This window comes from Cherax quadricarinatus, chromosome 19 (assembly GCF_038502225.1).
Source record: "Cherax quadricarinatus isolate ZL_2023a chromosome 19, ASM3850222v1, whole genome shotgun sequence".
NCBI classification, from domain to species: Eukaryota; Metazoa; Arthropoda; class Malacostraca; order Decapoda; family Parastacidae; genus Cherax; species Cherax quadricarinatus.
This window is the reverse complement of record NC_091310.1, coordinates 43,639,633-43,652,784: the sequence shown is the minus strand read 5'-3', so window position 1 is coordinate 43,652,784 and position 13,152 is coordinate 43,639,633. Positions and strand designations below refer to the sequence as shown.

General features: G+C 41.8%; 1 protein-coding gene across 3 annotated transcripts in view; it reads left to right on the top strand.

The window, feature by feature from the left end:
• gry (trafficking protein particle complex subunit 11 gry) overlaps positions 1-13,152 on the top strand; it is a 113,869-nt gene that overhangs the window by 86,400 nt on the left and 14,317 nt on the right. For 2 of the 3 annotated variants that reach the window (XM_070086763.1, XM_070086761.1), the window contains exon 21: positions 10,366-10,606. In XM_070086763.1, the coding sequence (XP_069942864.1) occupies positions 10,366-10,606 (241 nt within the window). The remainder of the gene's footprint in view (positions 1-10,365; positions 10,607-13,152) is intronic. The other variant, XM_070086762.1, reaches the window with a different exon arrangement.

Genomic DNA, 13,152 nt, shown 5'->3' with positions numbered 1-13,152 from the left:
GCTGGTGTGGGAGATAATGACTGAGCAATGGAGATATGAGGGCAGGAGCTGAAGGTTGGGTAGGGAAGGGAAGGGAAGGGAAGGATGCTGTGTGGTGGAGGGGTTGGGGTTGGAGACTGGAAGCAATGAGGTTGTGTGATGGTGACCATGTAGGTGGCAGTGTCACTGACCTGGTGTGGGTGGTGGTGTGGATGATGGGTGACTGGGTACATGAGTATTTGGTTGGTGGCATAAGCAGTAATGAGGATGGTGGATGGTATGTTAGGGTGCGTGAGTTATGAAAGCATGAGTAAGGTCTGGGTGTAGGGCTGTGGGAGTGGAACTGTGTGGGCTTGAAGTTGTGGGGGCAGTGTGGGTGGAAGGTGTAGATGTATTGGTGGCCCAATGTGAGCAGTGGTGTGGATGTATTGGTGGCCCAATGTGAGCAGTGGTGTGGATGATGGGTGTTTGGGTGAGTGAGTTGGTAGTGTGGGCAGTCATGAGGGTGGTGGGTAACTAAGTGATCAGGTGTGTGAACAGCATGTTAGGGTGAAAGATTATTACAACCCAGGAGTCCAAATGGCCTGTTATCCTGGGTGTAAAGGGAGCAAAATAAACACAGCAGAAAACTTTTGACTTATATTACCCTTCACCAATTTAGAACAGAAGTTTTTTTTTTTTTGTTTTTTTCAACAAGTCGGCCATCTCCCACCGAGGCAGGGTGACCCAAAAAAAGAAATTAAATCCCAAAAAAGAAAATACTTTCATCATCATCATTCAACACTTTCACCACACTCACACATTATCACTGTTTTTGCAGAGGTGCTCAGAATGCAGCAGCTTAGAAGCATATATGTATAAAGATACACAACATATCCCTCCAAACTACCAATATCCCAAACCCCTAATTTAAAGTGCAGGCATTGTACTTCCCATTTCCAGGACTCAAGTCCGACTATATGAAAATAACCGGTTTCCCTGAATCCCTTCACTAAATATTACCCTGCTCACACTCCAACAGATCGTCAGGTCCCAAGTACCATTTGTCTCCATTCATTCCTATCTAACACGCTCACGCACGCTTCCTGGAAGTCCAAACCCCCCGCCCACAAAACCTCCTTTACCCCCTCTCTCCAACCCTTTCGAGGACGACCCCTACCCCGCCTTCCTTTCCCTATAGATTTATATATTCCATGTCATTCTTCTTTGATCCATTCTCTCTAAATGACCAAACCACCTCAACAACCCCTCTTCTGCCCTCTGACTAATACTTTTATTAACTCCACACCTTTTCCTAATTTCCACACTCTGAATTTTCTGCATAATATTTACACCACACATTGCCCTTAGACAGAAGTATGTACACTATATACACTATGTACAGCAATAGGTATTAGTGCACTCCACGGTAAGCAAGGCAGAATAGAAGCCACTAGAGAGCAGACCGTGCTTCAACCAGCTCTAGAATGGGAATGACAAGTGCAGACAGGAGAGTTGTACCCACATAACCTCTGCGATTGGCAAAACCATCTTCTCATTGGCTGGAACCTGGGTACTGGTTGAACGACAGGGCCCCATCGTCAGCCCTCAGTCACCTGGTTCGCTGGTTGGGGGAGATAGCCTGTAAATGAGGGTGTGTACATGCGCCGAATAAAGGTTACGTACTCTTTGCATGCCACAAAGATCAAGTAAGGTATGGGTGTGAGGTCATGGGGAAACAGTGTGGGTAAAGGCATGGGGCTAGGCAAAGTGTGATCTTAAGGTAGTTGGGGAATGTGGCCATGGGGAAAATTATATGGGCATGTTTTGTTAATGGAGGTTGCTGGTTGGGATGATGTAGGTGAAGATGTGTGGCTGTGGGGGAGTTGTAGGTTGAGGTTGCTGGGTGTGTGGCAGGGAATAGGTGGAGGCAAGCAGTATGGCTCAGTGGTATGATTCAGCATTTAGTGAGCTGTTAACCAGACAAAGAGTCTAATCTAAATTAATTTTTTATGACTGGGACTCAAAATTTGGTTACTAATTCAGAAATCTCTGATATCATCATAACACCACAAACCTTTGAAAAAGCAATAAATGACATGCCCATGCACTCTTCCCCAGGCCCAGACTCGTGAAACTCCATGTTCATTAAGAAGCGCAAGAAGCCCCTTTCACGTGCCTTTAGCATTCTATGGAGAAGGAGCATGGACACAGTCACTAACAACAACAGACATAGCCCAACTCCACAAAGATGGCGGTAAAGCAGTTGCAAAGAATTACATACAACACTAACGTCCCACATAAAAATCGTTAAAAGGATTCTAAGAAGCAAGATTGCCACCCACTTAGATACCCATCAGTTACACAACCCAGGGCAGCATGGATTTAGAGCAGCCACTCCTGCCTGTCCTAACTACTAGACCACTATGATGTGGTCTTGGATGCTACGGAGGTCAAACAAAATACAGATGTAGTATACACATCTGTGGTCTGGTTCTCTTGAACCTCTTCCTACCAGATATCACAAATATTGGCAGAACAAATGTAGAAATCTTTGAGGGCAAAGTGGATCACTACCTCCAATAACTGCAAGATCAACCAGGCTGTGGGGGCCACTAGGCTGCTAACAGCAACAACCTGATTGATCAGGCATTCAGGAAAGAAGCCTGGCCAAAGACCGTGCTAACACTACAGCTCATATGCCCCTCTAAACTGCAGTATCCCCACCCCTCCTTCAGAATTGCAGACATTGTATTTCTCACTGGCTAATCGGTTTCCCTAAATCCCTTCTTAAATATTACTGTGCTCACACTCCAACAACATGTTAAGTAAAAAAAAAAAAAAGAAACACTTGCCTCCACTCCTAACATACTCATACACACCTGTTGAATGTCCAAGCCCCTGGCATACAAACCTCCTTTACCCCTTTCCCCCCTACTGTTCCTGGGGCAACCCATACCCAGCCTTTCCTCCACTACAGATTCATACACCCTCCATGTCATCCTATTTTGCTTCATCCTCTAAATGTCTAAACTACCTCAGTAATTTCTCAGTTTTCAGGTTAATACTGTTAATAACTCTGCACCTCCTGGTCTCCAAACTATGAACTCTCTGCATAATATTTATACCACACAGACATGACATCTCCACTGCCTCCAGTCTCCTTGTTGCAACATTTAAAATCCACGCTTCACACCCATATAAGAGTGTTGGTACTACTATACTATGATACCTTCCTCATTAAGTCTCCATGGATAACATTCTTTGTTTCCACAGATGCCTCGGTGCACAACAATGTACCACTTAGGCTGAAGGAATCTTACAGGAGACAAGAATCACAGGAAGAACTAAAAGCCATAAAGGAAATTGAAAAAAAACAAAATGCTTCATCTCTTATGCAAAATCTAAGGGAAAAACAACATCCAGTATTGGGCCCCTGCTTAGGCAGGATGTGACATACACAAATGACAGCCAAGAAATGAGTGAGATACTAAAGTTCCAGTATGACTCAGTGTTCAGCGAGTCACTGCCCAGACTAAGAGTCAACAACCCAAATGAATTCCTTATGAACAAAGCCCAAAATTTGGACATCCCAAAAAACTCAGATAGTATTATCCTAATTCCACAAGACTTTGAAGAGGCAATAAATGACATGCCCATGCACTCAACCCCAAGCCCAGACTCATGGAACTCCATGTTCATCAAGAACTGCAAGAAACCCCTATCACGTGCCTTCAGCATTTTATGGAGAGGGAGCATGGACACAGGGGTCATCCCACACACACACTATAAACAACAGACATAGCCCCACTCCACAAAGGTGGCAATAAAGCAATTGCAAAGAACTACAGACCAATAGCACTAACATCCCATATAATAAAAATCTTTGAGAGAGTTGCAAGAAGCAAGATTGCCAACCACCTAGATACCCATCAGTTACACAACCCAGAGCAACACAGGTTTGGAGCAGGTCGCTCCTGCTTGTCCCAGCTATTGGACCACTATGACAAGGTCCTGGATGCTGTGGAGGATAAACAAAATACAAATGTAGTACACACAGACTTTGCTAAAGCTTTCGACAAGTGTGACCATGGTGTAATAGTACACAAAATGTGTGATAAAGGAATAACAGGAAGAGTTGGTAGATGGATCTATAACTTCCTGACAAATAGAACACAAAGAGTAATAGTAAACAGAGTAAAGACCCAGGCAGCCACGGTAAAAAGCTCTGTTCCACAAGGCACAGTACTCGCTCCCATTCTGTTCGTCATCCTCATTAACATCCGGATTAACATCCTCATTAACATCCGGATTAACATCCTCATTAACATCCGGATTAACATGGCAGTGATCTCCATCGAAGACACTGCGAGACTCCAAGCGGATATCAACCAAATCTTCGAATGGGCCACTCAAAACAATATGGAGCTCAACGAGGAGAAATTTCAACTACTCAGATATGGGAAACTTGAGGAAATTAAAAGTGTATCAGGTTATACGACAAATTCTAACCATACAATAGAGCGGAAAAGCAATGTGAAGGACCTGGGAGTGATAATGTCAGAAGACCTCGCCTTCAAAGACCACAACAATGTATCTACCTCATCTGTTAGGAAAATGGTAGGATGGATAATGAGAACCTTCAAAACTAGGGACGCCAAGCCCATGATGATTCTCTTCAAATCGCTTGTGCTCTCTAGGCTAGAATACTTCTGTACACTAACGGCCCCCTTCAAGACTGGCGACATTGCAGACCTGGAGAGTGTACAATGAACTTTCATGGCACATATAAGCACGATAAGGCACCTAAATTACTGGGAATGGTTGAAGGTCCTTGATCTGTATTCCCGGGAACGCAGGCGAGAGAGATACATGATAATATACACTTAGAAGGTCCTAGAGGGGTTGGTACCAAACCTGCACATGAAAATCACTCCATATGAAAGCAAAGGACTCGGCAGGAGATGCAACATTCTCCCAATGAAAAGCAGGGGTGCAACGAGTACATTGAGAGAGAACACAATAAGTGTCCGGGGTCCAAGACTGTTCAACTGCCTCCCAGCCTACATAAGGGGGATTACCAATAAACCCCTGGCTGTCTTTAAGAAGGCACTGGACAGGCACCTAAAGTCAATACTTGACCAAGCGGGCTGTGGTTCGTACGTCAGCCTGCGTGTGGCCAGTAGTAACAGCCTGGTTGATCAGACCCTGATTAACCGTGAGGCCTGGTCTCAGACCGAGCCACAGGGGCGTTGACCCCCGAAACCCTCTCCAGGTAAACTCTCTAGGTGAGTGTTGAAAAGCCCTTGAAAGCATTCACAGGTATTGTACTATGTTGGGAATTACTGTACATAGTGAATCTTTGTATAATATATCATTGCAGTGTATAGAGAATCATTGTATAATGAATTATTGTTCTGTATTGTCAATTATTGTGTTCTGTTTTTTCACAGATTCCCATTACAAAAGTTACCGTACAAGTACCTTTTTATATACCTGGAGTTTACCTGGAAAGAGTTCTGGGGGTCAACACCCCCGCAGCCCGGTCTGTGACCAGGCCTCTTGGTGGATCAGAGCCTGATCAACCAGGCTGTTACTGCTGGCTGCACGCAATCCAACATACGAGCCACAGCCCGGCTGGTCAGGTACCGACTTTAGGTGCTTGTCCAGTGCCTGCTTGAAGACAGCCAGGGGTCTATTGGTAATCCCCCTTATGTATGCTGGGAGGCAGCTGAACAGTCTCGGGCCCCTGACACTTATTGTATTGTCTCTTAACTTGCTAGTGACACCCCTGCTTTTCATTGGGGGGATGTTGCATTGTCTGCCGAGTTTTTTGCTTTCATTGTGAGTGATTTTCGTGCGCAAGTTCGGTACTAGTCTCTCTAGCATTTTCCAGGTGTATATAATCATGTATCTCTCCCGCCTGCATTCCAGGGAGTACAGATTCAGGAACTTCAAGCGCTCCCAGTAATTGAGGTGTTTTATCTCCGTTATGCGTGCCGTGAAGGTTCTCTGTACATTTTCTAGGTCAGCAATTTCACCTGCCTTGAAAGGTACTGTTAGTGTGCAGCAATATTCCAACCTAGATAGAACAAGCGACCTGAAAAGTGTCATCATGAGCTTCACATCCCTAGTTTTGAAGGTTCTCATTATCCATCCTGTCATTTTTCTAGCAGATGCAATTGATACAATGTTATGGTCCTTGAAGGTGAGATCCTCCGACGTGATCACTCCCAGGTCTTTGACGTTGGTTTTTCACTATTTTGTGGAAGGAATTTGTTTTGTACTCTGATGAAGTTTTAATTTCCTCATGTTTACCATATCAGAGTAATTGAAATTTCTCATCGTTTAACTTCATATTGTTTTCCGCAGCCCACTGAAATATTTGGTTGATGTCCGCCTGGAGCCTTGCAGTGTCTGCAATGGAAGACACTGTCATGCAGATTCGGGTGACATCTGCAAAGGAAGACACGGTGCTGTGGCTGACATCCTTGTCTATGTCAGATATGAGGATGAGAAACAAGATGGGAGCGAGTACTGTGCCTTGTGGAACAGAGCTTTTCACCGTAGCCGCCTCAAACTTTACTCTGTTGACTACTACTCTTTGTGTTCTATTTGTGAGGAAATTATAGATCCATCTACCAACTTTTCCTGTTATTCCTTTAGCATGCATTTTGTGCACTATTACGCCATGGTCACACTTGTCGAAGGCTTTTGCAAAGTCTGTATATATTACACCTGCATTCTTTTTGTCTTCTAGTGCATCTAGGACCTTGTCGTAGTGATCCAGTAGTTCAGACAGACAGGAGCGACCTGCTCTAAACCCATGTTGCCCTGGGCTGTGTAATTGATGGGTATCTAGATGGGTGGCGATCTTGCTTCTTATGACCCTTTCAAAGATTTTTACGATATGGGATGTTAGTGCTATCGGTCTGTAGTTCTTTGCTATTGCTTTACTGCCCCCTTTGTGGAATGGGGCTATGTCTGTTGTTTTTAGTAACTGTGGGACGACCCCCATGTCCATGCTCCCTCTCCATAGGATGGTAAAAGCTCGTGATAGGGGCTTCTTGCAGTTCTTGATGAACACGGAGTTCCATGAGTCTGGCCCTGGGGCAGAGTACATGGGCATGTCATTTATCGCCTGTTCGAAGTCATTTGGCGTCGGGATAATATCAGATAGGCTTGTGTTAACCAAATTCTGTGGCTCTCTCATAAAAAATTCATTTTGATCTTCGACTCTCAGTGTGGTTAGCGGCTTGCTAAAAACTGAATCATATTGGGACTTGAGTAGCTCACTCATTTCCTTGCTGCCATCTGTGTAGGACCCATCTTGTTTAAGTAGAGGCCCAATACTGGATGTTGTTCTTGACTTTGATTTGTCATAAGAAAAGAAATACTTTGGGTTTCTTTCAATTTTATTTATGGGTTTTAGTTCTTCCCGCGATTCCTGACTCCTATAAGATTCCTTTAGCTTAAGTTTGATGTTTGCTATTTCTCTGACCAGATTTATAATAAAGAAACATGGGAACACTGTATCTGTACATATACAAAGAATTTATGTATTTGGCTCAACATCACCTGATGAACAGTGGTAAACATGCTGTTGCAGGGAATCATACTTGATAGCATTGAGTCCTGGATGCAACGAAATAAATGTTTCACTATAACATAGTGTTTCTCATCAACATCACCTATTAAAAAAATTAAATATATGTTAGGAACACTTACTAGAAATGAACTGGCATTATTGCCTACATTACAGTTAATCGATTTATGCTCAGTCTAAACATGTAAAAAAAATTTAATATTTGCTATTCTTGGTTATGTTGTCAGGCTAACCTATACCACCAATAACAAAATAGCGCAAACAGGCAGCTTATCTCTGGCAGCATAGAGCATATTGTAGTACCTTAGAATATTATTATCCTCAAGCTTGCTGTTCATGTTAGAGGACACAATGCCAGGACATGTAGTAAATTATTATAATCATAATGAAGCACTAAACCTGTAGGGATCATACAGTACGTTGGAAGTAGGAGGTAATCAGCTTTGATTCAAGGAAGGGATAGGTATCTCCAATTTCTTGAAGTAAAAACCCCTCGCCAGCATCAGGGCATTGCCCATTTTTCCTTGAAGAGTGTGTTGGAATTAATGTTAATGGAAGGAGGGGATTGGCAGAATTCTTTGTCTCATCTTAGGCTTTTATTTCTAGTCCTGATCACCATCACGGAGGGATAAAAGAAAGAGTAAGGTTAGGGAAGAGCAATATAAAAGGAAAGCAAAATAAAAAGGAGTGAGAAAGTGGTACTAGTGGGAGGAAGAGGGAATTGCAGGATTGTTTGCCTTATCTGAGGGATCAGCATTGATTGGAGAGCTGTTACTGTTAGTTATGGTTTTGGTAGAGGGTCTTAGGGCAGCATTAGGAGGCCTTTGTGATTACCTTTCCTATAAAGTGACCTATTTTAAAACATTTTCCCAGTGAAGTGAGTTTATGCTGTCTGCCATCACTACCTTGTATGTAATCCTCAGCCACACTATGAGTGGTTTGTCTGTCCACTTGGCAAGTGTGCAGAGCTAATGCGAGGCACCACAACCTTTTGATATTAGATTTATGAGTATACCAAATTATGAGTGCATCTTTCATAACCTCATGATAGACACACTGACAATAGAATATCTTCACTATTTCTTTATTAATATACACAGTCCTACATGCAATTCATATACGTAGTACCATAATAATGCTGTTTTAACCATTGAGATGTTGAAGAAACATATACTGTATAAGTATTCCTGGTATTTTACAGCATGGCCTCCTGTATATTCATTAAGAAACATAACATAGCTAACACAATCACTCACTTAACCCTTTGACTGTTTACGCCGTATAAATACGTCTTACGCGCCACTGTTTCTGACGTATATATACTCAATAATTCTAGCGGCTTCAAATCAAGCAGAAGAAAGCTGGTAGGCTCACATGTGAGAGAATGGGTCTGTGTGTACCACATAAAAAAAATCCTGCAGCACACAGTGCATAATGAGAAAAAAAAACTGATCGTTTTTTTGGATTAAAACGCCGACTTTGAGGTGTATTTTCGTATAGTATTTATCGATGTATTTGCGTTTTCATGGTCTTAGGTGATAAAATGGAAAACATATTACAGAAATAGAGATGATTTTCATTGCTTTGATGATGAAAACGACCTTGAAACTGAGCTCAAAGTAGCGGAAATGTTCGATTTTTACCAATGTTCAGGAGTAAACAAATCACACCACACGTCCAATATACATCAACTGGGGAGTCTAATATTCTTTCACTAGTACACTGATATTATTTATACCATTTTTACAATAATGCAGTAGTCTGCATAACAGTAAATTTTGTATTTTTTTGTATGAATAAAAAATCAAAATAGAAAGCAATAATAATATAAGAGGGGCCTAGAGATGTGACTAATGAACAGAGGATATGTTATTTTAGTGCCAAGAATGTCTACCTTGTTTATTCTGGACCCTATTTTGAAATTGGCATCTTTTTTAGTTTGCGTGAAATTGGCCAAATTGCCAATTTCTGACCACCATATTGGGTAGTCCAAATTGGTAAATGGGAGGTTTCTTGTACTCAGCTGATAGATAAAATGGAGTTCTAAAGAAATAGCTATGAGTTTGGTCAACTGGAACAACGGAATTGGCTGAAAATAGGGCTCAAAGTCGGCAAAATCGCCGATACGCATATGTCGCCAAGACCGCTAACTTCGCGGGAGCGTAATTCCATGAGTTTTCGACCAAATTTCGAACTTTTGGTGTCATTACCATCGGGAAAAGATTCTCTAACATTTCATAAGATTTTTTTTTTTTTTTTTTTTTTTTTTTTTTTTTTTTTTTTTTTTTTTTTTTTTTTTTTTTTTTTTTTTTTTTTTTTTTTTTTTTTTTTTTTCAAAAATTTATCGACATAGAATGACAGTTTCAGAAAGGGGCCTGAAACAGTCAAAGGGTTAAAAGCTTCTCTGGAGGCACATACGTCTTTTTCAAATTTAATTCTCTCTCCTTATTTTCTGCAAACCTGCTTTTAAAATTAATTTACAAATCTTTTAGATATGATTATTTTGGATTCATTTAAAAAGTTCTTTAGAATAACTTATTAGTAATTCTTTTATCATTTAGATTTTTGTAGTTTTACTCTAATGTAAACTGTTGCTGAACATTAAAATTGTCTGTAAGGAGATAACACTAAATTTTACTAATGTATAGTCTGGCACAAACACTATGTTTAATTTGGTTACTACAGAATTTTGTAAATTAACACCAAATTTTTTTTAATATAAGCAAAGAATTATTATAACTGCTCTGTGTAAGTTTTCATGCACCATTTTATTTTAAATTAAAAATGCTTTTTTTCAATAGATTTTTGACTGTCATGTACAGATCTGACAATGACTCGCCCGCTGTGAGTGTGAGCGTAGGGTTGCCGTCACTGATGGTGGAACACTGGGGGGTGTGGGTGGACTGTGAAATAGCCCCTCAGGGAACAGTGCGCACACCATTAGCTCTGGCATACATCATATCAAATCATGGTGTGCACACAGCAGAGCTTGCCCTCAACATGCAAGTCTCAGATGCATTCATGTATGCAGGACACAAGGAGGTAGGTTTTCTGTATAAATGTTTCCTGTATGTATTACCATAACATATCCTTTGAGCACCCTGGTAGTGGATCAGTGCCTTAATGATTCAGCTCCTTCAGTAACCTCCTTAACCCCTTCAGGGTCCAAGGCCCAAATCTGAAGAGGTGCCCCAGTGTTTACCTGGAGTTTACCTGGAGAGAGTTTCGGGGGTCAACGCCCCCGCGGCCCGGTCTGTGACCAGGCCTCCTGGTGGATCAGCGCCTGATCAACCAGGCTGTTGCTGCTGGCTGCACGCAAACCAACGTACGAGCCACAGCCCGGCTGATCAGGAACTGACTTTAGGTGCTTGTCCAGTGCCAGCTTGAAGACTGCCAGGGGTCTGTTGGTAATCCCCCTTATGTGTGCTGGGAGGCAGTTGAACAGTCTCGGGCCCCTGACACTTATTGTATGGTCTCTTAACGTGCTAGTGACACCCCTGCTTTTCATTGGGGGGATGGTGCATCGTCTGCCAAGTCTTTTGCTTTCGTAGTGAGTGATTTTCGTGTGCAAGTTCGGTACTAGTCCCTCTAGGATTTTCCAGGTGTATATAATCATGTATCTCTCCTTCCTGCGTTCCAGGGAATACAGGTTTAGAAACCTCAAGCGCTCCCAGTAATTGAGGTGTTTTATCTCCGTTATGCGCGCCGTGAAAGTTCTCTGTACATTTTCTAGGTCGGCAATTTCACCTGCCTTGAAAGGTGCTGTTAGAGTGCAGCAATATTCCAGCCTAGATAGAACAAGTGACCTGAAGAGTGTCATCATGGGCTTGGCCTCCCTAGTTTTGAAGGTTCTCATTATCCATCCTGTCATTTTTCTAGCAGATGCGATTGATACAATGTTATGGTCCTTGAAGGTGAGATCCTCCGACATAATCACTCCCAGGTCTTTGACGTTGGTGTTTCGCTCTATTTTGTGGCCAGAATTTGTTTTGTACTCTGATGAAGATTTAATTTCCTCATGTTTACCATATCTGAGTAATTGAAATTTCTCATCGTTGAACTTCATATTGTTTTCTGCAGCCCACTGAAAGATTTGGTTGATGTCCGCCTGGAGCCTTGCAGTGTCTGCAATGGAAGACACTGTCATGCAGATTCGGGTGTTATCTGCAAAGGAAGACACGGTGCTGTGGCTGACATCCTTGTCTATGTCGGATATGAGGATGAGGAACAAGATGGGAGCTAGTACTGTGCCTTGTGGAACAGAGCTTTTCACCGTAGCTGCCTCGGACTTTACTCTGTTGACGACTACTCTCTGTGTTCTGTTAGTGAGGAAATTATAGATCCATCGACCGACTTTTCCTGTTATTCCTTTAGCGCGCATTTTGTGCGCTATTACGCCATGGTCACACTTGTCGAAGGCTTTTGCAAAGTCTGTATATATTACATCTGCATTCTTTTTGTCTTCTAGTGCATTTAGGACCTTGTCGTAGTGATCCAGTAGTTGAGACAGACAGGAGCGACCTGTTCTAAACCCATGTTGCCCTGGGTTGTGTAACTGATGGGTTTCTAGATGGGTGGTGATCTTGCTTCTTAGGACCCTTTCAAAGATTTTTATGATATGGGATGTTAGTGCTATTGGTCTGTAGTTCTTTGCTGTTGCTTTACTGCCCCCTTTGTGGAGTGGGGCTATGTCTGTTGTTTTTAGTAACTGAGGGACGGCCCCCGTGTCCATGCTCCCTCTCCATAGGATGGAAAAGGCTCGTGATAGGGGCTTCTTGCAGTTCTTGATGAACACAGAGTTCCATGAGTCTGGCCCTGGGGCAGAGTGCATGGGCATGTCATTTATCGCCTGTTCGAAGTCATTTGGCGTCAGGATAACATCGGATAGGCTTGTGTTAATCAAATTTTGTGGCTCTCTCATAAAAAATTCATTTTGATCTTCGACTCTCAGTCTGGTTAGCGGCTTGCTAAAAACTGAGTCATATTGGGACTTGAGTAGCTCACTCAAGAATTTTCAAAAAAAAAATTTGTTATTTTTTCTTATGAAATGGTAGAGAATCTTTTTGTGAAGGTAATAAAACAAAAAGTCCGAAATTTGATGGAAAATTGACGAAATTATGCTCTCACGAATTTTGATGTGTCAGCGATATTTACGAATCGGCGATTTTGCCGACTTTGACTCCCATTTTAGGCCAATTACATTATTCCAGTCAACCAAATTCTTAGCTATTTCACTAGTATTACTTTTATTCTATTGATTGAGCACAAGAAATCGCCAAGTCAATTGTTTCAACTACAAATTAAAGTGATCGGAAATTGTTAATTTGGCCAATTTAACACAAAGTTCAAAATATTCCAATTTCAAAATAGGATCCAGAATAAACAATGTAGGTATTCCTGGAACTAAACTAACATTTCCTCTGTTCATTAGTTACGTTTTGAGGCTTTACAAATAAATTCCATTTTGATTTTTTATTCACATAATGAATTTTTATTCATACCAAAAAATAGAAGATTTACTGTTATGCAATAATGTAATAATTGTATAAATATCATCACCATATTTGTGAATGCATATTAGACCCACC